General features: G+C 28.1%; 2 protein-coding genes across 2 annotated transcripts; one reads left to right on the forward strand and one right to left on the reverse strand.

Annotated features, from left to right (window-relative positions):
- The first annotated feature begins 2,862 nt into the window (after positions 1-2,862).
- Positions 2,863-3,628, forward strand: LOC110654308 (agamous-like MADS-box protein AGL62). Its single transcript, XM_021810243.2, has one exon. The coding sequence runs from the start codon at positions 2,948-2,950 to the stop codon at positions 3,548-3,550; it is 603 nt and encodes a 200-aa protein (XP_021665935.1). The 5' UTR covers positions 2,863-2,947; the 3' UTR covers positions 3,551-3,628.
- Positions 3,629-4,471: 843 nt separating this feature from the next.
- On the reverse strand, positions 4,472-9,725 carry LOC110654365 (formin-like protein 1). The gene is made up of 4 exons (XM_021810327.2): positions 7,372-9,725; positions 7,027-7,226; positions 6,083-6,327; positions 4,472-5,673 (listed from the first exon to the last, which is right to left on the reverse strand). Exons 1-4 carry the CDS (start codon positions 9,471-9,473, stop codon positions 4,846-4,848), a joined length of 3,375 nt encoding a protein of 1,124 aa, XP_021666019.2. The 5' UTR covers positions 9,474-9,725; the 3' UTR covers positions 4,472-4,845.
- Between the last annotated feature and the right edge of the window lie 16,871 nt (positions 9,726-26,596).

Genomic DNA, 26,596 nt, shown 5'->3' on the forward strand with positions numbered 1-26,596 from the left:
TCTTTTATGGGCATGAATTTATTATTGATTAATTAAAATAAGAATTAATCACCTCAAACAAATTTCAAAACTAATAAAATCAATGAATGAACTGATTTTCATAAATTTTTAATGTTAGAAATTTTAATAGCCTTTAATATTTATTTGATTTCATACTTTTTTTTTTTACTTTTTCAAATTTTTATGAGATGGCTTTTTATTAAATTTGCAGCAAAAATAAAAGGAAAAACAGGTTTAAATAGGTTTGCTGAGGACTAACAAACTACATAAATAAAAAATTAAAATTAATTTTAATTGGGAGTAAAATATATTATTGTAATTTGGCGGTATGACAATGAAAGATAAAGTTTATTTGGCTATTAAAAGTTGATATATTATGGTGATACTATATTAGGAAATACATTAATTATAACAAATAAAATTTTATAAAAATATAATCTTATTAAATTAACAAACACAATTATTTATAAAATTAATTTAATTAACAATAATTTAATATTTTAATTTCAATAATTAAATTTAATATTTATATATTATAATTAAAATATTATAATATTTATCTATAATTTATAATATAAATAAAAGTGAGAAGAGGGAATAATGAGATTATCAAAAATACGAATGATAATTTAGTGTTATGATAATTAAATGATTTATTTTATTTTATTTTAACAATAAAAATTAAATTATTCAATATATTTTTATAAATTTTCAATAATAAAATATAAATATGAATCCTTAATAAGAATAAAATTCACAAAAAAACTATATATAATAGAATTAAATATTAATAAATCCTAATCTAAATAATTTTTTAATTATATAAAATAAAAACTATAAAAAAAACATTAATCCTTTGCTTTTAGCCTCTATTTATAGGCTATTTATCTTAAATATGAGTTACAAATATAAATGTTTTTTAGAGATAAAAGTTGTGTAATTAATTGGCGGTTATGGAAATTCATTTATTATTTTATTTACAATAATATAATATTAAAAAAAATTCTTATATATTCACATATGTTTTACAAAAATAATATATCATTATAATAATTTATTTTAAAAGAAAAATATATATAATTATAAATTATTAAATTTCATTTTTAACTAAAAATTTTAATAATTTTAAAGAATTTTTATTTTTAGTCATTATTTAAAGAATTCTATTATTTATAAAAAGAATAGTATGTTATTCCTATTTTGCCTGGAAAATATTTTGAAATTAAATAATTTAAAAAGAAGTTGGTAAGAAAATAATTTATTACTTTAGTATAAAATAAAAATAATTTAAGTTTTTATAACAAAACTTCCCATTATTATTATTATTATTATTATTATTATTATTATTATTATTATTATTATTATTATTATTATTATCTATTTATTTGTCTAGTTATTTTCAATATCTATAATTTATAGTCTATCTATAGTTTATATAAAAGTGAAAAAGAAGGAAGAATAATAGAATGAAAAAAAGATATGATTATTTTGTATTATAATAATAAAAGATAAAATTTAATTGGTTATTGAAAATTAATATATTTTAAGTAAAAGAAAATCATAAAAAATTAAAAAAAAAAACTCCACATATAATATTAGAAAGTTAAGAATTTTTCATATGTCGTTAATTATATCATATCTATAAAAAATTAAAAAAAATCACAATTAAAAAATGATAAATTATTTTTTAGAAAATTTATATATTTATATTTAAATAACCATTCAATAAAAAATTATTCATAAAATTTTAGAAATTATTTTTAAACTTTTTTATATTTAAAGCCTAGGAATTTTAATAATAACTCAACTCCTAGTATTTAAAAAATTGCCATGTGACATATTCTAATTTTTTTTTATCTTTATTTTTTTATAAAATTAAATTATCACATTAAATATTTACTTTTTATTTAAATATTTTAAAATTATAACTAAAATCTTATCTCATAAAAAAATTATTATTATCTAAAATTCTGTTTCTTCATCTTTTAAAAATTTAAGTTTATAATTATCATACTATATATCTAAAATGAATTATTTTTTAATTAATTTTCAGTTAAATTAAAAAAATAGTAAATTATTACCAAAAAAAAACTATATATATATATATATATATATATATTAAAAAATATTCATAAAATTTTAAATTTTTTTAAAACATTTCTTATAATACATAAAGTCTAAGAATTTTAGTATTCAAAATATCACGTTGCCTAGCATTTTTTTTTCTACTTTATTTATATTTTATTGATATATGAATATGTTAATTAAACTAAAAAATAATTTATTTATTTATTTATCAACACTTGAAATAAAATTATAACTAATTAAAAATTTTATCATTAATAAAATTTTATAATATGATTATAAAAATAAAAATATATATATATATTAAAATAATATGCACAATTAGGCAAAACGAATAACTAATTATACAATCATACGTGGTTGTATTTGAGAGAAGATTGTTAGAAATAGTTATCCTATATAAGAAATTCATTAGATGAAAAGCTAAAATATAAGTAATTAAGTTGTAATATTGACTTTATTCAATCATTTATATAAATTTATATTAAAAAAATTAAAATATAATTTATCCAATACTCTCTTTAAATTTAATAACATTTTATTCTTGTAATCAATTTTTTTTTTAATTTAAAATCAATATTTCCTTATTTCTCCCACAGCTTCCTTGAATTTCTCCTAAATCAGAGTCATATTTTTAAATTTCCCAAGACATAAATGGGGGGAAAATAATTTACATTTTCTTGACCAAGATTTTGGCATACTTTGTCATGAACCATGCACTAATATATGGAAAAATCACATTAATTGCCAAAAATAAAACACATTTCACAACACAAACTCTGCTTCTTCCTTTGCTTTTCATCTATAAATATCTTCAGATCTTCAAACCTTAAAAACCCATTAACACTCTTCGCTAGCAGCCATGGTTACCACAAACAAACACCAAAAGAGAACCAAAGGCCGCCAAAAGATCGAGATCAAGCCCATTGAAGCAAAAAGCAATCTGCAAGTGACCTTCTCGAAACGCCGAGCAGGTCTAGTCAAGAAAGCAAGTGAGCTCAGTCTCCTTTCTGGGGCACAAGTGGCTGTAATCGCCTTCTCTCCCGGGAAAAAGGTCTTTGCCTTTGGCCATCCCAATGTAGACACTGTTCTTGATTGCTATCTGAACGAAGGTTTTGATACCAAGGAAGAAGATCCCGTGACCAGTAGCAATAACCCACATGTCCAACAGTGGAACAGAGAGTATGAAGAGGCAGTGAAAGAGCTGGAGGAGGAGAAGAAGTGTTTGGCAATGATTCAAGAATGGAATAAGGTGAGGGAGAGTAATGTGAATGCAGGGTTTTGGTGGGATGATTCTATTGATGATATGGGTGTAGAGGAGCTTGAGGAATATGTGAGGGCCATGAAGGAGTTAAGGAGGAATGTGGGTACTAGGGCTAATGAGTTGATGATGGCTAATCATTTTGGTAATCAGAATATTGGTAGTGCTCTGGGAGGTTTTGGTTTAGGTGATGAGCCTTTTTGAAGTGCTGTGGCTTTGCTTAAACATGGGTTAATTATGGATTTTCTGTTTGTTTAGGGTTCTGATCATCATGAACATATATACCCTGGCTATCTTATGAAAATATGATTATAAAATAAAGAAATATGCCTGGATGATGCATGAATATTTTTTAATGATACTATGTAGTCTTCTCATGTCAATTGCTAATTGCTAATTACTTTCTGTCTCATCTCTTTCTTTTTTTTATAAGCAATAATTTTAAATTGATATATTTATTTAAAATATTTTTATAATTTATAAACTCAAAAAAAAAAATTAATCTGAGAAAAATTTTTCATTTTGTAAGTTAAGTCAGACATTCTCTTTTTATAATGATTTTGTTCAATGACTAAAAACATATAACTCCGACCTAAATTGAGTTCCCAATCTAATGTTCGTGTTCTTTGGGTATGAGTTCTCAAAACGAGTGTAGAGTCTGTTAGTGGCGTGTTGGATATTGTGGTGTCATAGAAACAAAGTTGTGTGGGGAAGTATTGCTGTCTCTGAGAGTCGAGATGGGCGGCAATTAGCATTGTTATTGCTTGCATGAGTTTTAGGAGCCTATTCCAATGGTCTTCTTTTTGGCCCAAACAATGCCGGTGGAGTTGGTGTGGGGTTTGAGACTCTTCAGAAGCTTTTATGGCTAATCTCTCTAAATTTCTTCCTAATGTCTAAAACCCAGTAGTCCAATGCTCTGCAAACACCAGCTTTGCAGCTGATGTTATGCTTTTATTTTAAATATAAATTCCTTTTTTTTTCTTTAATATAATTAAAATAAATTCCATCTTAAAACTCATTCGTATAATCATTTGAATTGAATTCTTTGAGTAAAATTGAATTATTACATAAGAATCATTCCAAATAGTGTAAATCAAATCAGAATTTCTTGACATGAAATGATAATTGTGGAATAAATCACATATTCTTTTATATAACAAGAAATCGTATAGTCTTGTCTGCTATAATCAGAGCTTTACTTCTATAATTAAGCATTGTTCCTATAAAAGTCCTTGAGAGGCTCAGGCTTATATGAAATATCCATTAATAATCATCCACCTGATTTAGTACTCTGCCTTGTTCTTCTCAAGGAAGATCTTCGTATACTATCTATAGGACAAAAGCAATCCCAAAACTTTATACAAATATCGGACAAAAAATAATAAATTACAGGAATCTGGCAGCCATGCCCCTGCAAAACCCAGCCAACCCAAACCACCAACCTTAGGCAGTTTCTGCCTAAATGCAACAAAAATTCAACCTCATACAAGCCATAAATGCTAAGGAGATGCACTATCATCATCAGAGAAACTGTACTGCTTCCTAGCATTGGGTCCAGATAATTCCTGTGGCAGAGTTGGATTTACTGGAACCGGAAGAGTTGGGTTTACTGGAACTGGAAACTTGTGGGCAGAACTAACTATTGTACGCTCGTTTATCATACCAACTTCTTTGCAGACCCGATCAAGAACAGTAAGAAAATCCCTCACCACCATGAAAAGTCTGAAAGGGTGAGCTTCTTCCTTCGCTGAATTCCCATGGAAGTACTCTGTGATCTCTTTCACTAGAGACAAGGCTACACTTTCATGGGCTTGAATCCTTATGATCTCCTCCTCAGCCAATTTCATGAATCTCTTCATTGCATCTGAAAATTTCTGGCTGGTTTCAGCCACCCCCATTGTTTCATTTAATCGCACAACTTCATTGATATTCTCAATGCCTTTGAAAAGTTTGGAGACATCACTGCTAAGTACATCAGAATCCATAGCAGCTGCTTTCTTCACATTTGTGAGCTCTGAGCTTAGACCAGAAACAACTTGCAGGCCAAGTTTTCTACACTTAGCATCTTCAATTGAAGTGGAGTTTGGAGTTTGGTTGGCACCCGAAAATCGAGCACCTTCAGCTCTTATAATTTCCTGTACAACAAAATGCAATAGTGTGGTCTTTCCATCTGCACCCTTGACATCAACAAGCTTGAGAAGCGTGTCAAGCTTGAAGGCATGGGCATCACCACGGTTAGTCCCAACATTCATGCGGTTCCCTGTCTTGAGCACAGCTTCTAGAAGTTTCAAGAACATCCTACTACTTCTCAGTTCTTCACAGGCTGCCTGTGAAAAGGTAAAACACATGAGACACGTGGACTGAAGTAAAGAAGTAAAGAGATCAACTTCAACAAACAATAATAAAGCGAAATTGCATTGATTTAGAGACTAGAAAGAATGAACTGCCCCCACCAGCACTGGATACGAGCACAGGATTCCCAGTTGAAGACCCAAACAAAACATTTATCCATTTCTAAATATGAATAGCATATGATTACTTATCATTCACTGGCAATGGCTAAAAAATTATGCCATTCAACAACCATTCGCATTAGGCTCAAACAGAACTTCAATGTTTTCCCTTGTTGAGTAATCTCAAGCTCAAGGTGATCATCGACTTAACAATATCCGATTTTAGAACAAGGCTGAAAGCAGTATAAAGGGGCCCAAATAGAAAGAGGAAGGCTTTATTTACCTCTAGGGTTTCCAAAGACCTCTTGAGGTACTCAACCTCAGACTCAAAATTGGTTATGTAAAGCATTGCATCCACTCTCTTAAACGCAAAAGGTACATCAAGCACAGCCTTGAGGAATTTCTCAGCATGACCAAGCTTGGTTGGTGAATCATCTTTATATTCCTTTAATTTACGCTCTTCTTCTTTGGTAGGAGCCATCTTTAATAAACTTTCTAGAAGTTCGGTTCCAAGTGCATCGGTATTGCCTGCATGTAAGAGTGACTTACTTTAGTTTCAGGGTCTTCAATTCAAGAATAAACTAGCAAAGAAGCACAATGCCAATGATAGATGCATTTATGTACAATGACCTTATAAAGCACCATTCCTTCAATTAGAATATGACTTCAGAAAGAATGAAAGACCTTCCACAGTTTCATTTATTCAAGATGCCAGTTTAGGAAGATGTATCAATTTTTGACTGCACCATGCCACCAATAATTCATGCACCATTAGCATTTGCTTGCTGTAAGATAATTATGATATTAAAGTTGGATACAGTTGAACTGAAGTATTATAAGACTGAACTGAATTGATGAAGTCATATGTATTTAAAATTGAAGTTATATATATATATATATATATATATACACATGAAGGTTAACCTCTATAGTAAAATATAATTATGCAAGTAACCTATTGCAAATTGATTACCCCTAATAAGAAGAAAAATAAAGTGAAGCAAATCTATCTTATAATGTAAGTTGCTAAGAGAAAAAGACTACACAATGGCATGTTGCTTCTTCTGAAGGATCCCAATGCGTTCAGGCTACACAATGCCAAGGTCATTTTCAGAATTCCAAGAATACATTTTCAAGATAGAACCCAACACATCAAATAAAACCACATATGGCACTAAAATGTGTAGGCACCTGAACCATGCCTACCAAAAGTAAATGAACATTTACCTTCTAAAAGGGCTTCACAAACTTCCTCAATTGTCACATTGAGTGCCCTGAGCAAAATTGCAACGTTCTGAGCCTTTTTTGGATCCAATACCCTATTCTCTTGGTTAGGTGATGGAATAACAGAACGTGGAGTTAGTTGGTTTGGTTTTGGATTTGGAGTGTTGACAACAAACAACGTTTCCATCATCTCCTCGTTAAATCTGCAAAATGCACAATTCTATAAATTTAAGCAGGAGATACAGTTGTGATCAATAAAAGAATAAACAATTATAAACCTATTTCAACTAGTAAAAAATAAGGTAAAATACCAAACACAAGGTAGCAGCAGAGGGTTCAGTATCTTACTTAAAGGAGCTTGACCTGAGCTGATCCCAAACCATTTCACGGTCAGAGCTGGCCCTAACTTTATCCCAATGCAAAGGCTTCAACTTTGGCTTGGCAGTCTCCTCAACATCCTCAATTGTTTTAGAACTAGGTGGTAATTCAATTGGAGATACCATAGATGTGCTTTGTAATACAAAAGACCTTGAAGGTGGTATAAGTACTGGCAGCTTGGAAAGGGGTTGGCCTGTCGGTGTTGATGCAACTGGAGAACCCCCGTATCTTTGTTGTGGTGGTGGTGGTGGTGGTGGGGATGGTGAGCGCCTTTGTTGTGGTGGTGGCGGTGGTGGAGGTGGAGGTGGAGGATGCGGTAGTGGAAGTGAAATAGGCTGGCCTAAAACACTGCTAATTCTGGCATTTAGACCAAAAACACTCGAAGTCATTACTGGTGATGCATCTGGGCTTTTTTCCAAAACTTTACCTGGCGATGAAGAAGCTGAAGACACTGAAGAAGGCCTCTTACTTTGATCCGAAACATTTGAAATTCTGGGATATGCAAGTGGGTTCTTATCCAAACCTCTTCCTGGTGAAGTAGAAGCTGAAGACAATAAAGGAGAGTGCACATTTCGATCCAAATAATTTGATATTCTTGAAGACGGGGTCTTCTCCAAAATTCTCTCTGGCGACGTAGAAGTAGACGACAGAAATGGGGACCTCACTTCTCGATCCAACGCATTCGATATTCTAGGAGAAGCAATCGGAGTTTTCTCCAAATTTCTGTCAGGTGATGTAGAAACAGAGGATAATGAAGGTGACTGCCTATTTTGATCCAAAACATTCAATATCCTTGCTGGGGACAGGGATGGAGACCGCACATTTCTATCCAAATCATTCAAAATTCGCGGTGACGCAACTGCGCTTTTCTCCAAACTCCTGTTGGGCGATGACAAAGCCGAGGACACTGATGGAGACTGTGCGTTTCGATCCAAGTTAAACGATAATCTCGGCGATTCATCTGGATGGGAGGCAGACGCAGACGGAAACGGCGATGGAGATTTCCGCTCGTTATGGAGTGGCATTAGTGGTGGTGGTGGCGGCGGCGGCGGCGGGGGGCCAGGAGGCGGAGAAGGTGCTGGAGAAGCCTCAAGAACACTAGTTTCCGGAGATTTTGGTCGTGGACTACTTCCTGGCGGAGAAATACTGAGTGACTGAGACCGAGCAGGAGAGCCCGAAGTAGAAGACGAACACGAGCTTGAGGCAGTGCTTCTTGCATCAAAATCCTGATCACCGACGGACGCAAACAATCTTCTAGACCCCGATCCTGTGCCGCTCGAGCTCTCTTGACCCCCCAGAGACCCTCTTGGCGAGTAAAACTCGTCCTCCTCATCTGCAGTAGACCCCACTTCTCCATTCCCGAAATTCTGCATGGAACTCTGCCTGTTAAGCGGTGGCAGCGGGAGTAACTCCGGAGAATCCAATTTCGGAGGATCTGACTCGACATTGACATTATCATGAGCATTAGAACCTTCATCTGTGGTGTGTGAATTAACCAAAGTACCCAGATAAAGAAACTCAGAACTGGTTGAAGTGGTTCTTAGCTTGTGATGGTTACTGTTTGTGGTATCCGCATATGCTGGGTGCATTCTGTTACTGTTATCCGATCTATAAGTCTTGTCATCGGAGAAGCCACTGTGTCGCCAGCGCCGGCTATAGTAAAAGACGAAAATACCCAATACAACAATAGCAGAGACGACAGCCGAAATTGCAACGGCGAGGAGTTTATGGGAATTGGGTTTGGGCTGAGGGGACTGAGGGAGGATGAGAGAGGAGATATTGGCAGGGAAAGAGGCAAATGTAGCCGGAGAAGAAGGAGGTGGAGGAGAAGGGTAGGAAGGAAAAAAAGGGGACTGATTTGGGGTAGCAGTGGAAAAGGGGATTTTAGGGGAAGTAGGCGGAGAAGGTGGAGAAGGAGAAGGCGGTTGAGAAGGAGGAATGGCGTCCTGAGGAAAGAAAGGTTGGTGGAGGATCCTACGGCTGGAGGTGGAGGATAATTGGCGGGAAGCGCAGGAAAAGACGAAGAATGTGATGAAGAAGAAGGAGGAGGAGGAGGAGGAGGAGGCGGGCATTGTGGGGTTTAAGGTGTTTCAGTGCAGTGTGTGTGTGTGTGTGTTTTCTTTTCTTTTTTTTTCCAGGGAAAGTGAGAGAAAAGGGAGGAAAATGGGAAAGGGTTGAAGATAGAAAAAAGAAAGAGAAGCAGAAAAGAGAGAAAGCAACGAAAGTGAAGAGAGGCGCATCCAGCTAAGATTCTGTTTGCGTTTGTGTTTGCAGGAGTGAAAACTTGCTGATATTTGCTTTTCTTTGTCCTTTGATTTTGGTCAATGTTTCCTTCTTTTTTTTTTATAAAAAAATAATAATAATATATATATAATTTTTTTTCATTTAATTTCAAAGGTGTCGACTAAGAAGGGGAGAGAGCGCGTCGTTTTTGCATGGGGATGGGAAGAGTCCATTTCCTAAGCATAATGGGAATCGGTTCTGCAACGAAGTCCCATGTGCTTATAGATCTTCATGTTGGGACCCACTTTGCTTTTAACGGTTCTGATGCATGAGTATTAATTATCGTATGGTGGTGATTGTTTATTTATTATGGGCGAGTTAAAAAATAGCGCATGCCACACTTAAATTTTATAAAAAAAAAAAAAATTCATGAACTAACATCTAATAACACATGTTAATTTCAATAAATATATATATATATAAATATTTAATCTAATAATTAATAAACTTATTTTTATATAAATTAAAATTTTATTTAATTATATTTAAATTATAAAATTTTAAATTTAAATTTTAATAAAAATTAAGTGAGAACTTAATAAATTTATCTTTTAAACTCTACAGTACTTTTAAAATGATGTTAAAGTTACATCAACTTTGTTAATAAGTAGGTTCAGTTGCTCAAAGTCTAAGCCAATAATTGTAAGCTTAGAAAGTCTAAAAAAATTAGGGTAGAAATTAACCAAAAGAAGTTCACGAGCATGTCTAATGATTTGCATTAAGATGACATCCCATCAATTGTTATTATGATTTTGAATAAATAAATATATATATATATATATATATATATATATATATATATATATTAATATTATTTTATTATTAAGCTTTTTTATCACATCACAGTCACATAAAGAATGGGAAATGATCCAATATGCTCTTCGTATATACTTTACGCCCGAGATTTACGGGGTCAATAAGAGCGGTTCTCATAGCATTACCGATGTTTTATAAAACTTAGACCGATTCGGGCGGGTTGATGCAGTAAAGTGGTACGAATATAAAAAAATTAGCTAATTTAAAATTTTTTAAATTGAAAATTTTTAAAAATATTAATTATATTGATATTTAAGGATGTATATTTTGTTAATGAATAAAATATTATTATCTTTTTTATTTATAATAATAAAAGAAAATTTATAAAATAATATGTTTATTTTTATGTTTAATATATAATTAATATTTCATAAATATTGTAAAGCTAGTTATTTATAAAAATATTTTATTTTATATATTAATTATAAATTTTGAGAATAAATATATATAAAATTTTAATATTTTCATATAAAATTTAAAATATTATAAAGATATGTATAAATATAACCTAATAAATATAGAAATATTTATTCTAAAAATAAAATTTAGTTAGTTAAACTTAGTTATATTAATAAGTGTATTACTTAATTAGTATATATTTAATTAATTTTATAATAATTTATTGATTGAATTAATGACCCATTAACTAAATTTTTTTCTCAAATCAAATTTTAAATCGAGTTTAATAATTATAAATATTATTGTTTTTAATTTAAATTTTTATAAATTATTTAAACTTCATTTATTTAAAAAAAAATAATAGGATGGTGTAAAATTGTAAACCCAAAAAGCGAATGCTTAATTTTCAAAATGTTTTGAATTTAGTCACTCAAAGCTAGATAAAGTTGATTTTTTAGTCAAAATAATGATAATGTCTGTTGACTTGTGTTCTTAGTTTGATAGTATCTTTTTAATAAAAATAATGAATTTAAAAAAAAAATTACCTCCAAATAATGTACCCATCTTATTTGAACCCATCCAATGGAATGTTATTCCCGAGAAATTCTTGTTTAAATTTGTACCATCCGATGCTAATGAATTCTTTTTGAGTCAAATTTCTATGAGAAATAATTTAATATTGTTAGATTAAATAGTTGGATAAAGATATATAAAATTAATTAAAATGTATATATAAAATGTATAAATTTTTGATATTTTTATTTTAGATAGTTTGTACGTTTTATTATTTTGATGACTAATATTTATCTGGACAGTCAGAATGTCTGAAACTCTATTTAAAATAGAGTAAGAAGTCATAAATCACCTAAATAATGAGAAGAAAAATTAAAGAAAATTTTAAGAAATGAAGTGCAACTTTGTTAAATGAGCTGGAGGTTATAAGATGGGTGACCCTAATGGGAAGTGGCTGTGAAGACAGTTGTCAACCCGGACTAGTGGAGTACCCTGTGAAATAATTATTTGGGACTTAATTGAAGAATTTATGAGGTTTAGATGACAATAAAAATGTCGAAGGAATGCAAGAAAATAAAGCCAATCAGTACAAACAATTATAACTCGATTAACACAATGAATGACATTTTGATCATTTTACTCTTAAAGATGAATTTTGACCTAAATGTTAATTAAAATTACAGAGATTAAAACATTAAGAATGAATTAAAATCATGAAATGTGATAATCGAAATGGGAAAAGAAATGAAAAAAAAATCAAATTTATGACATAAGCATGATCAAGCATGACATCATTAAATTCTAAGAACCTATGAACATAAGACACTCATTTGTTTTGTTTTATTTTAAGTGATAATTATCTTCTTCTCCAGTCATTCTTCCGTCTAGCCCTCTCTCCTCCATTTTTCTCTCAAATTCTTTTATTTTTCTATCATTGAAACACAATTTCAAGCTTTCAAACCATTACCTTTCAAACCATTACCTTTGGCAACCTTGATAAACCTCCATAGCCAGCCATAAAACCCAAGGAAAGTGGGAAGAAAAGTGAAAGGAAAATCTGGTTGGTAGCCCCAAAGAAGTGAATCAGGTGTTGGGTTGATTGAAGGTTGCCTAGAGTTAGGAGAACAAGGTTAGTGCTATCCCCTTCCTTTCCTCTACTTGTAAACTTGAAGTTAAGTATGAATATGGAAAGAATTGCAAGGAAAATTGAGAAACTATACATGTTTGATTGAAGAGAAATTTTGGCCAGCATGTGTAGTTGTGAGAATTGATGAATTTAATTGAAATTAAATGTGTTTGTTGGAGTTGCTTAGTATGTATATGTGATTAGAATGTTAGATTGCATGGTTTGCATGAAATGGAAATTGTGAAATCTAGGATTTGGAACTAAATTTGGGGGATTGATGCAATGTTGTTCAATTAATGTTGTTGAGGTTGATTATTGACTAATTGAAGTGCTATGAATGTGATTGAAGTTTGGTAGTTGGGTGGAAATTGAAAATTGGGAGTGTTGTGTTTATGCAGGATTTTCTAGACCTTGAGTCTAGTGTGGTTTTTAGGCCATGAGTAGAGCTGTGTTACTCCAATTGGTGTAAGGCCAATCGAAGATGAAACCTAAGACAATTTGCCACATTTTTCATGAAGAGATCCTGCTTAGAAAACCAACTTAGAGTGACCTAAAAATTGCCTAAATTCGGGTAACCAAAATCTAGACCTGAAAAAATGACCATATGAATAGTAAATGTTCAAATGGCCATAACTCACTCTAGGAAGGTCAGAATGACCTGATTTTTGAATCATTGGAAAGCTTAGACATAGGAGAACATTTCCTATGAAGAACTTGGAGCCCAGTTCTAACCATAACCTATTCAAATTCCTAACCAAAGTTAGCTCACTAAAATTGCTAGAACCAAAATTGCCCAGAAATTCTGGACATGAACCAATCCGACCAGTTATAGTAATTTGATCATAACTTGAGCTACAAAACTTCAAATGGAGTGATTCAAAAAGGAAAATAAAGTAGAGACATTATGAAACAACTTTGATGAAGAAAAGCTAGCCAAAATTCCACTGTAGATTAGTCTAATGGAATAGTAAACTTAAGAGACAAAATCTGAAATTTTGAAAATACTTCTAGGAAGCTTTGAATTGTAATTGGTAACTAATGCAAATAAATTTAGAACCCAAAATGTGGTAGGATCATGTGTTTAGAATTTATATTCCTATTATTCATGAAATAATCAACGGTTGCTTGAATAGTAATGTGAATAGTAACCACAATGACATCAAAGCTAAAGAACCAAAACCTAAATGACTTACACCTAAATCATGTGGATAGGTAGATGGGACTTGTATTCCCATCACAAATAGAACAAATAATACCTTAGTAATATAACTTGAAATATGAAATGTGATTTACATAAATGGATTGCTAATCGTATTAAATGAGGTAAAGTAGTCTTTAGGACTTACGTCTCCATTATAAATAGAATAATAATACCTTGCTTATAATAAATGACACATGAGAGGGAACAATGTGAATTATAAACACTTGTTTCTCATCATGAGAGAAAAGAAGAATGTTTGAGTACAATGGTACATGAAAACGATTGATGTAAATTGTGATCAATATGGATGATAAAATGAATATATAAATTGTGTAAAAATGTGATTTGAAAAATTTTGCTTCCATCATAACTATAACTAAAATACTATAAAATATAAATAGAATTTATAATGAAATAATGAAATATAAGAATACTTAATGGTACTATTGTGCCCATGTATTGTCTAGACATGTGTGTCAGATTGGATAGATTGGCATGCCAATAGGGGATTATTTAAGCAGTACTATGTAAAATTTTATGCCTGTATTTATGGCTTTATACCCGCATTCATAGCTTGTATGCCCGATTATTTATTACCATGGCTTTTTAGCCATATTGATTGTATACGTGGTTGACGTTCCGTATTTCACATCCCATAATATGACGACCCAAGACACCACGGTGTCCAGTGCCCAGAAACCCGCTTATCCAGTTTAGTCAGCCTGTCATAGATTACTTGGGTAGTGAAATAAAGTAAGAATATTAGAAATTAAAATATTAAAAATTAAATAAACGAGTTAGAAAGATCTGAAATAAATTAGATTAGCTCTAAGAAATTATTTATTTAAAAGATTTGAAATGAACTAAATTAATATTAAAATTTATCTATTATGAAATAACTCTAAGAATTTTAATTATTATGCAATGATCTCAGACAACCTAGGAAATATTGAGAAACTGTTAAAAAGATTAGCAAAAGAATTATAACTTAAATAAACATTGCAAATGTGTCATACATAATAATATAAACATAGATTTAACATTTTTAGATTATTTTTATATTGTATATTATTATCGTAAATTTATGAACTAAGCACCTCCAATGGGAAATAAACAAATTATGATAAAAGATAGTTAATATTAGAAATTTTGTACGAGATTAAATTAATTCTGAATTACCCAAATCATGCTTTATTTCTATCTTTATTTGTATATTATTTTTTGTTATATTATTGCACCACTAAGCGGCAAGACTTAGCTCGATGGATTTGTTTCCTCGCGTAAGTACTGAAGACAAAGCATAATGGTCATTAGACTGAGATTTTGGAATTCTGATCTGGAGAGTATTCAACAATGCATGTAGATAGGGCTCATATAAGTCATATTATGTATTTTGTATATCACAAATATTTTTTATGTTATAATGTGACTATGAAAATGTAATTAATATGTATGTGACGCAAATTAATAAATTGGCTCTCTCATATATAATTAATTTGTATATTGTGTGTAAATTATGTATCTTAATGAAATTTGAAAATTTTTATATATAAATTAAGCAAGAATGGATTTGTATGGGAATGATTATGTAATATGGAATATATAAATTATATTTAAAATACTGAGATGATTATGATGTATATGAATGAGATTATTATTGGAAATTATTATTGAAAATGAAATACGTCAAATGGTAATATTAAAATATAACGAGAACAAATTATTAAAGTAATAAAGTAAGATAAGATAGAGCGCTAGCACCAATTATAACACTCCTTACTCTGCTATACTGTAGACGAGTGAGGGTGTCACAAAATCTATATATAAAAATTTAATTTAATGTTAAATATATTCATTCTCATGTGAATTTAAACTTTTTATAGATTTTAATATGCACAATTGCATTGAGAGTCTCGAAGGGCAAGATTACAAATTGGGATTTAGATACACTTCAGAGAAAAGAGAAAGTTAATAAAAAAAAAATAGTAACAGCCCAGAAATCAAACTCGTCGGAAACAACTAGACCAACCCACAATCAAACCCACCCCAACTAGAAACCCTAAGAGAAAAGGGAAGAACACAGGAGCACATTGATTGCCATAGTTGCTACTGCCAAAGGAAATGAATAGAGACCAAAGCCAATTGAATACTACTAGCATTGCAAAGAGCTAAAAAGCCCATCTCTACCAGCACCTAAACTCAGCAAGGATTCTTGCCAACTTCCTCAACAACAACGAAGAAACCACTCAACAACAATGAAGGTGCCATCATGGAGCTCCTTGGCATACAATGCTGAAAGAATGACATTCACAGTCATGGTATAGAAGCAGATCCCGAAGATACAAGTTGGCCAGAGCAATATAAACCGTCTCGCCACATAGAGCAAACCAAAAGAACAGAAAAATGACAAAAATCCGCAAAATGGATGAAGCTTCCTACTGGAGACCATCTACTGCCGCCTCTTGTCCTAAAATCTCAACTCCAAACCCAACACCTAGGAAACAACAAAAAAATGCCCTCTCATTGAAAATCTACCTGCATGCAATCAGCCAAACACAAAGGGTAACCATATACAAACGAACCTAACTAAGGAAGAGCTGACCCTCAGAGCCAGGCCAAAGAACCAAAAGGCAAAGGCCTCCCTTGCCTAGAGGCAGGGGAAGTCAATGGGAAGCAAGCTTAGTGAACCTCAGAGACCAAGGATGAAAAATACCCAAATGAGAGAACTTTCTCTCTTTAACCAAGAGAGAAAGTAGTATAATATTTTTAAAGTATGTAAAAATAATATTCATGTTTTATAAAAATATAAAATTTTTATTATATAAAATACAATTTTTTTAGCATAAAAATTACACCAATCTCATTTTTTTTTTAAATAAATGTTTAGGTGAGGGAAAATTACAATTAAGGCATACCATTACCACTGATATCACTGTGCAATGATAATAGAATTTACAAATTATTCATAAAAAAGGACCGAGTTGGTAAAACTCGAAAGATTAGGGTTGAAGCGGTAATTTCAATACCCAAGTGTAAGGAAAGGCAAATTTTCTACAGAGTTTTTGTTACTTTTTTATTTTAATTTATTATTATACAATATAAATTTTTTTATTAAACAAAATAAATTATAAGTTAGAAAGGCAAGGATGAAATTTAATCTAATTAATATATATATATATATATATATATATATATATATATATATTAAAATTATAATATTTAAATATATAATAATAATAAATTAATTTTTAATAAAAATAATAATATATTATTATCAACGCAAATATTAAGATTTAGAACGAAAACCTTTTCTCTATTTCTATTTGGTATGATATGAAAGCGAGATAAGATCACATAAATAATAATTAACAATCTTTAAATTAATTTTAAATCAAATTATGCAAATCATTTAAATTATTTCAAACTTAAAGAAATCACCATATCATCTGAGATTCAATATCTTGAAATCAAATTGAAAAATCCAGTTAAAAATTGTGGTTCAATATATAAGAATGCAAAGAAGGAGTCCACACCGACACTTTGATGGCATATATAATGGGTTGAGTGGAGAAATGTGATTTCGATCATTTCCATAAAATACCAAACAAGTACGTCAAATAGCCATTCTATCTTCCAAACTTTGGGAATCTGAGCTAACTTTGTGTACGACCCATGTTGATGTTGGTGCATGCATGCTGCTCTTCACTCCACTTTGTGGTACATTTAAAAAAAAAAAATTATTGGGACCCACTTTGAGATATTTCTCCTCTTATTTTATTCTATTGGTGGATCCACCTAATAATCCTTTTTTTTTTCTTTTAATTTTTCTTTTTTGTTTGTTTTAGTATTGCCCTTTGGACACCTCAAAAATCTACTGTAAGAATATATTAATAATTAATTAAATTATTTTTTATTTTATTTAATTATTTTTTTATAAATATTTATTATGTTTAATAAAAATAAATAGAAATTTAAAAAAAAAGTTAATATTATTAAATTTTTTTAAATATAACAAATAATTTAGGACAAAATAAAATATAAATATGATAGATAAAAATAAAGGAAGAGAGTAATTGATTAGATAAATTGTAATTTAATCTCTAAAATTTAGAAAAAAAATATAATTTAATTTTTATATGTTTAAAATTAAGTAATTTAATTTCTTAGATTTGAAAAACCTATAATCAAGTAATTTGTATGTTAAACAAAACAATACCTTAACTTAAATTTTATAAATAAAATAGTTACTATTTTGTTTATAATACAAAATATAAATTTTTTAAATTAAAAAATATATGAGTATTTTTTATATTTTGTTATAACTAAAGGTATATTGGATGAAAAATTAAATGGAGGAATTAACTAAATTGCTTAATTATGAAAATACAAAAATTAAATTGTAAATTTTGCTCAGGGCCAAATTGTAATTTATCCTAATCTTATTATGTTAACAATAAACAATTATAAATCACAAATATTGAAGGCACATGCTAAGATTGACCCAAGTATGAAGATTAAGTTCAAATATTTAAATTAATTTTTTGCATAGTATTGATCTATTCAATGAAAAAAATAATAATAATTTGTATCATTGATATTTCTTTTCTATATAAATATATTCTTTTGGGTTGGTGGCAAACTATTGAACCGACATGAATGTAAATTAGAAGAACATGTGCTATGTTCTCACTACACATAATTAAAGGATATTAATAATTAATTTAAAATGTCTTTTTAATAATATTTATAATAATAATTTTTTTGAAAAACAACCTTTTAGTCTCTCAATTACAATACTTGAATTCCAATTTTCAAGATTGGTATTGATTTCAAAATAAATGAATTTTTTATAGGCACTTGCAATGGGTAAATTTGATTTGGGTATTTAAATAGGATTTTTATAGAATAGTAAAGTTAATTAATTGAAAATATAAGTACAAAAGTAAAATATAAATAAATAAATAAATTGTCATGACCCAAATTATGGGCTGAACTGGCACTAATATTTGGGTTAGCATAAAGTCCCCAAAGCCTGTAGTAAGCCTAACTGTTCATTAGCCCAACCTTGAAACTCATATACAAGCCCATTTTCAAGAAAATAACTGGACAAAGTCCGGCCATAAACTGAACCATCAAATGAAAAGTTTTTAGTTCACCTGACCTGTGATCACAACATACATATATATAGGGAGCTCAACTCTCTCTCACAATCATCAACAACTCAATATAAAATAAAATGAGAGTCCAACTCCCTCATTCAATATGATCATCCATCCACTCATTTCACATATATATATTAATAAATTTACAATTTCAAAATAATTAATCTTACAATCCCAAGCTAAATAAAATAGTTCTACACATGCAAAGGTCTATAATTCAAATTTAATAATACAAAATACAGAAATAACAGTTAATAGACCTGCGAGATAGGAAGCAGGTTAGACACAATAAATAAACTCTCTTGTAATCTAGAAAAAAAATAGGTAAACAGGAATGAGTGTTCGACTCATAGAGTAAGATATTGATTTTACATACAATTTCCATAATTACATAAGTCTAGTGCATTCCTAATAATGAATGCAATACCTTCACACAGTTCAAATAGGACAACTCATAATCACATCAAAAGCAATATAGAGCACTCACACACTTGTGTGTCACATCCATACTCACACATATACATACGGAAGCTGATCCCCTATACAGTTCTCTTAGTTTCAACCTATATATCAAAAGAATCAAAGGACAAATCCTAAGTTTTGCCGAAAATTCGACAGAGTTTCCCTTATACCTAAAATCTACCCAACCTGTAAAATGATCCAAATAACATTTATAATACACAAATCCCACATCCACATCTCATCATCATCATATGGCCCATCCTAAGCCCTTCACTTTTTGATTCTATTGTCTTTTCAAATTTAAATCTACTACTAAGTACCTATTTGACATTGCGTTTGGAGAGCTAAAACTAATTTTCTGAACAAAAGTACTATTTTAGAAAAAAGCAGCTTGAAAAAAGCTATTTCATTAATTTTAAGTTATTTTTTAATATTCTCAAACTATTATATTTGAAAGAGTGATTTTTTTCATAGAGCACTCTTAGAAAATGGTTATTTAAGGGAAGGAAGAAAGTCTATGCTAGTGATCATAAAATAATAGTGAAAGTGATAGTAATAATGGAAGGAGATCAACTTATAACACAACCCAAGGAGAATAATAGCAAACGTTTAGTCTTTAAATTAAAGGGTTCATTCAATCTTAATTAATTCCTTGTTAATACTTCTCATCCCTATAGACAAATCAAACCATCTGAAAAATCATTTACTATTACTTTTCATCCCCTTTTACCAACATTTTTTTTTAGATAGAAAATTCAACCATTCATTAACAAGCATAATAATATAAAAATATTATAATCATCTTATAAGAGAAAAAAAAATATAAATATAAATAAGTAAAATTTTTTATTTAAAGATGATCTTAATAAAGAAGAATGATTTTTTTTGAGTAATAATTGATAATTTTTCATCCCCATTTACCAATAATTTGAGCCAATCTCAAAGATTCAAATTCTCAATCACCCTCACTTCATTAGTGTTTTTTTTTTTTATCATAGAAAATTTCAAAGATGTAAACTGTTAGCGATAAAGGTGTGCAGTTTTAATTCTAATTTTGCTCTATTTAAAAATTGAAATTAATTTTTTTTTAAATAGAGAATTGAGAAAACGTGTACTCAATATAAATCTACCATATAAGTGATATATTTTTAGTCACTGAATTAAGTTAGATTAGACTTAAAATTGAATTTTCAATATGGTATTTATTTAGTTTTTTTTTTCACTTTTTTTATTTTGATTTGATTTATTTCTCAATACTTTAATTATGATTTAATTATTCTGATTTTGATTTGATTTTGAATTTTTAAAATAATTTTATACAATTATAATAATATGAAAAATTATATCTAAATTATCATTTAAGTATCAAAGTTGGTTTCTAATGTATAATATATCATACGATAAATATTTTAGTAATCTTTAATAATTTAATATTTAATTATAAAATAAATATATAATTAAGGATTATATACATTATATATAATATATTAATCACTTATAATTTTTTATTTAATTTATTTATAACTAAATTATTAAGAAGAGGTAAATAAATTAAAGATAATATATATATATATAATGACTTTTTAATTTATAAAATTAAATTAAAATTAAATTAAAACAGTAAAATAAATTTGATTTAACATGATTTTGATCTATTCCATGTGATTTTTCAATTTAATTATAAACATCGAAAAAACATAAATACCCTTAATTAATGGTACTGAAATTATTTTTGAAATTATGTAAGCCTGCCATGTGAAGACAGTGGCCATCCAAAGGACAAGTACTTGCTCTGCTCCACCAGCGTTTTTATACTTCATGCGTCGCATTCTACTTTCTTAAATATGTGAAAGTTACTGGTTGCCCCCCAAAGGTACACACTTGCCCTGATTATGAGATTCTTCAACCAGAAAGTCACTGAAATTCTGATTATGATTTTTTTCTTCTATATCCATACCATTCTCTCCTCTCATTCTCCCTTTGATTTCATCTTAAAAATTATATAAGTTAATTACATAAAAAAATTAATTAGTTTTCTCATATCTTAAGTAATCAAGAAAAATTAAGTCATAATAAAAAAGATACAAAAATGATATCTAAAGAATTAAATGAAAATGCTTAAATAATTTTTTAAAAAATGTAAAATTTAGTCTTCACATAATAAAATTTTTATTTTTATCTAAGAATATATTTTAAAAATATAGACATCAATTAATTAATTTTACTAAAATAAAAAAATTAAATAGTAATATGTTTTAAATGTAGGAATCAACTAATTAATTTTTTTTAAAATAGAGAGACTAAATAATAATTTGACTAGTATTGACTAATGAAAAAATTGACAGATGGACTAAATAGTTTAACGTAAATAAAATAAAGAGACTAAATAATATATTTTTTAAAATATAATGACCAAATAGTTAATTTTATTAAAATACAAGGACTAAAAAGTAAGTTTCCTTAGAAAAAAAAAACAAATGAGTATTGAATTTAAAAAAGGCTTAAAGCTCAATTATACTGATTAGAAAAATTCAATTTAGCTTAAATGTTTTAATTTAAGTTCAATTTAATTTAAAAATCAAGAAAATCAAGAAATTTAATTTTTTTAATTCTTGAGTTTAAATAAAAAATCAAGAAATTTAGTTTTAAAATTAAGAAATTAAACTCCTTGATTTTATAATTAATTTAAGAAATTAAGAAATTTAACTAATAAATTTTAATTTTTAGACTAAATTAAACTTAAATTAAAATTTTTCAGCTAATTTGAATAAAAAAATTAAAATAGTTAGATTAAACTTTTTCAATAAATATAAATATTAAATTAAATATTTTATTATTTAAAAAATGAAACCCGTATTTTTATAAGTAAATTTACACATATATCCAAATTTACTCAAATATTCAATGAAATAAATGTTTGCTTTACCTAGCAACACCATTAATAAATAAATTTTGAATTAATATATTTTAGAATATACCATTAATAAATAAATTTTGAATTGATTTATTTTAGAATATATTCAAAATTGTGAGATATCGAGATTGATTCGAAGTCTAAGTATCATCGAATGCCATGGCCCCATCACGTGAGCCTCTCTAGCCTTTGATTATCATGGCCCTTCTCTAATGCTAGATTGGCTTTTTCTGTCACTGATAATGCAAAATCTTTATCACTTTCTCCTCATTCTTTAGACTTTTCCTAATTTAAAAAAAAAAAAATGAAAAACTTTAGACTTTTAGTTACAATTTAGAAAATACAAAAAGCTTTTCAATAAAGTCATTACTAGATTTTTAATTAAGGTCACTAAAGCATTAATGGCAAAGATTTTCCCTTTTTTTTTAATTCTTTTAAATATTATTAAAAGGTAAAATATTATATTTAACTATTGTACTTATAAAAAAATTTAATTTAATATATTTTTAAATTTTTATTTAATTAATTTAAAATTTTCAATTTAAGTTAAATTTAACTAAAAATAAAGAAATTAAGAAATTAAACTTATTAATTTTTAAATTTAAATAAAGAAATCAAGAAATTTAGTTTTAAAATAAAAAAAAATTAAACTTCCTAATTTTTTAATTTAAATGAATAAATAAAAAAATCAAGCCTATAAAATTTAATTTTTGAATTAAATTAAATTTAAATTAAAAATTTTCTTTTAATTTGAATAAAAAATTAAAAATAAATTAAATTAAATTTTCCCAATAAATATAGAGCGTCATTGAATTTTAAGTCATTATTAAATAGCTATTAACTTATAATGCAAAATATAGCTAATATCATATCAAATATGTTAAAAACAATCAAATTATTGAAAGAAAACTTGTTTTTATTTCACTATTAATCAAGATTATTATAGTAGCTAGGGGTGAGCATTTTTTTGTTCAAAAAAAAAAAAAAAAAAAACAAAAATAAAAAAAAAAAAAAAAAAAAGAAAAGAGAATCGAAAAAAAAAAAAAAAAAAAATCGAAAAACGCCTTATTTTTTTTTTGGTTCGGTTTAAATGATCTTTTTTTTTTTTTTAATTTTTTAATTTAGATTTGATTTTCAAGTTATTTGATCTAATTTTAACTTTGGTTTGAACCTAATAACCATTAATCAATGAAATTAAACAATTAATATATATATAATGAATTTGATTTGATTATATAAAATTTATATTAGTTCGATTTATTTTTTTTTTTTTTTTTTTTTAAAATGAACTAACCAAAATAATTAAAAATTTTATAATTTAAAATTAAATTTTAAAAAAAAATAAAATCAAATTAATTGAATTGATTTTTTTTTTAATTTAAACTGAATTCTGCTCAATCCTAATAGTAGCATCTATCTATTCTAGTTGGAAATGGAATCTATAATTATTGGTTTGCACTGTTTTACCCTCTTGCTTTCAGTAATAGCGTCTTGTTTTTTTGGATCATCTTGTAGGAGCTAACTTTTTGACTTTTTGGGATACCCATGAAAAGAAAAGGGTGAAAGTAAAAGAAAAGCAGAGGGAATTGAAGTTCTTGGACCTTGCATAATTCCTATCATGATTCATTCCTCCTAAAGCAGTAAAACCAGTAACATCAATGGCACTGTTTCTTTCTCTTTTGATACATGAGAAAAATTTTAAAAAATAAAGTTCTTAACTTTCTATGTCATGAAAGCATAGGAAAAAAAAAGTACAATTTAATATTATGTATTTTTACATATTTTTAATTTAAAATTTAAAAAAATTTTATAATAAGTCAAAAATTAAAGTATCACACCATTCAAATTAAAAAAAAGAAGTGGCTAACACTATTAAATGTATTATGTTAATATCAGCACCATGTCTGATGTGATATGCTGATATCAAGCAATATTATTAGGGCACATTGACTTTTACATGCCACGTCATATACTATAATGACATCAGCATACTATGTTAGACATAGTGCTCATGTCAGCATATCACATCAGTATAGTTAACAGTATTAGCCATTAAATCTTTAAAGTACTAACGGCGCGATAGTTCAATTTTTGATTTATTATGAAGATTTTTTTAATTCTTAAATCGAAAAATTATAAAAGTACATAGTCTTAAATTATATTTTCCGGGAAAAAAAAGTTCTTTAATTGTTTCCTCGGTTAGTTGTAGAAAGTGATGAATGTTGCTTGATGAGGTCTTTGGAGCAATTATCAGTGCATGAGACCCTTAGGGAAATTAAAGAAGGTGGATCATGAATGATTATTATCAACCAAATAGGTGATTAACAAAAAAAAAAAAAGATATATTAAAGATGGGGTGGTTCAATTGTAATGATTTTCTTGACCGTTTATTCATCACCATTGCTAACGTTAATGATGAAGAAGCCTCTTCTTCACATGGGTTACAACTATATATGCCTTTTTCTTTTTCCATAATGCCATTGATTCCATTTCTTGTTTGTCTTTACATGCTTCAATGAAGTTTCACTAGATGGGTGTGCTTGCTGTGGAGGAGACACTTCCTTGGATGAAATGTGTCGTCTGCAATACATGCCCAAGTGAACTTCGACTCTACAGTTGTGCAGCTTCCCCACCTGTGATATTATTATTATTATTATTAGTTTCGCTTCCTATTTGTTTGGAATGTGAAATTGAAAAACAAATTACAAAATTTTTATAATATAATACAATTATCTCTGTTTAATAGTAATAATAATAATATAAACACTCAATTTATTGTGATTAATATAAGTCCTAACTAGAGGTGACATCTAAGATCTTATTTAAGAAAAATTATATAGTAAAATTGATATATTTACAATAATTTCATTATAATTATTGATTGTGGTGAGTTCCATATGAGTTTTATCATAATCCCCCGATCAGTTAACGTTCTTAATTCATTCACTTTCTATGAGCAACTTACTTTGCTCAACCTAATTAAGTTACTTTTATGGATGTAGTGGCCATTTTAACCAAAGAAGGCCAAGTCAATTAGGAAGAGGGCAAATGAATTAGGTGGAAAGAATCATTTCTTTCGTGGAACATAGCCGGGACATGAGGAACCACTTGCTAGGCTCACGGCTAGCTAACTTTCTCATATTCATGTAATTTTTTGCTGTGCTCGTGGAGACTGTAAAAGGGAAAATTACAAGCAGCCCACGTGTAGGCAAGCCAAAAAAAGCTGTTTATAAATTATTATCATCCTTACGTTTTAATAAAATTAATTATTTTATATTTTAAAAAATATATTATTTAATTTAAATTATTATTTAATTTTTATATTTTAATAAAATTAATATTTATTTTTATATTTTAAAAAATATACTGTTTTACCTTTATATTTTATTTTTATTAAACTATTTAACAATAATACTAATAAATTAATATTTAATTTTTCTATTTTAATAAAATAAATTAGTTAATTAATATATTTAAAAAAAACACGTTTATACCTAAATTATTTTAAACATCTTCCCTTTATTTCTTTCTTATCCTCCCTTTTTTTTTTTCTATATTTTTTCTCTTTTGCACCTACACATCATTTATTCTCACTTTGTTTTCATCTTTTGATAAAAATCGCACAAGTTATCTACGCAAAAAGATTAATTAACTTTTTTTTTTTTATATTTTTAAGCAATAAAATAAAATTGTTTCTCGGTAAAAAAAAATAAAAATAGTATCAAAAGAATTAGATTTTACTTGAAATAATTTTTTTGTAAAAATATAAATTCAGAGTTAATATTCCTATAACAAATTTTCATTTTTATCTAATAATATGTTATTCAAAATAATATTTTTTAAAACATAAAAATCAATTAATTAGTTTCATTAAAATAAAGTAAAGTGACTAAATAGTATATTTTTTAAATATATGAATTAATTAATTAATTACTTTAAAATAGAAATATTGAATAGTATTTTAACTAGCATTAATTAAAAAAAATTGATAAAAAAATTAAATAATTTAATAAAAATAAAATATATTAACTAAATAATATATTTTTTAAAAATATAAAAATTAAATAATTAATTTTATAAAAATATAAAAATTAAATAATAATTTTCCAAAAATAAAACCACAAGTACCCGAGCCTTCTTCTTATCTTCAACTGCCATTGACGCATTTTATCGAACGTTCCTAAATCAGAGGTTCTGAGAGTATTTAAGGGTACATAAAAAGACAGAAAGTCACCTTCTCAGTTAGTAAAACAAGTCTTCGCTTTGAGCCCATTTCCCAGCAGAAGTATACCCACACATCAGCTATAAACCCAACCCCT

This window comes from Hevea brasiliensis, chromosome 10 (genome assembly GCF_030052815.1).
Source record: "Hevea brasiliensis isolate MT/VB/25A 57/8 chromosome 10, ASM3005281v1, whole genome shotgun sequence".
In the NCBI taxonomy this organism is placed as follows: domain Eukaryota; kingdom Viridiplantae; phylum Streptophyta; class Magnoliopsida; order Malpighiales; family Euphorbiaceae; genus Hevea; species Hevea brasiliensis.

Coding starts and splice junctions, on each gene's coding strand:
- LOC110654365 (XM_021810327.2), bottom strand. CDS start 9,473: ATGCCCGCCTCCTCCTCCTCCTCCTCCTCCTTCTTCTTCATCACATTC. Junction 6,328..7,026: donor TTGTGAAGCCCTTTTAGAAG/GTAAATGTTCAT, acceptor TCTTACATGCAG/GCAATACCGATGCACTTGGA. Junction 5,674..6,082: donor GGTCTTTGGAAACCCTAGAG/GTAAATAAAGCC, acceptor ACCTTTTCACAG/GCAGCCTGTGAAGAACTGAG.
- LOC110654308 (XM_021810243.2), top strand. CDS start 2,948: ATGGTTACCACAAACAAACACCAAAAGAGAACCAAAGGCCGCCAAAAG.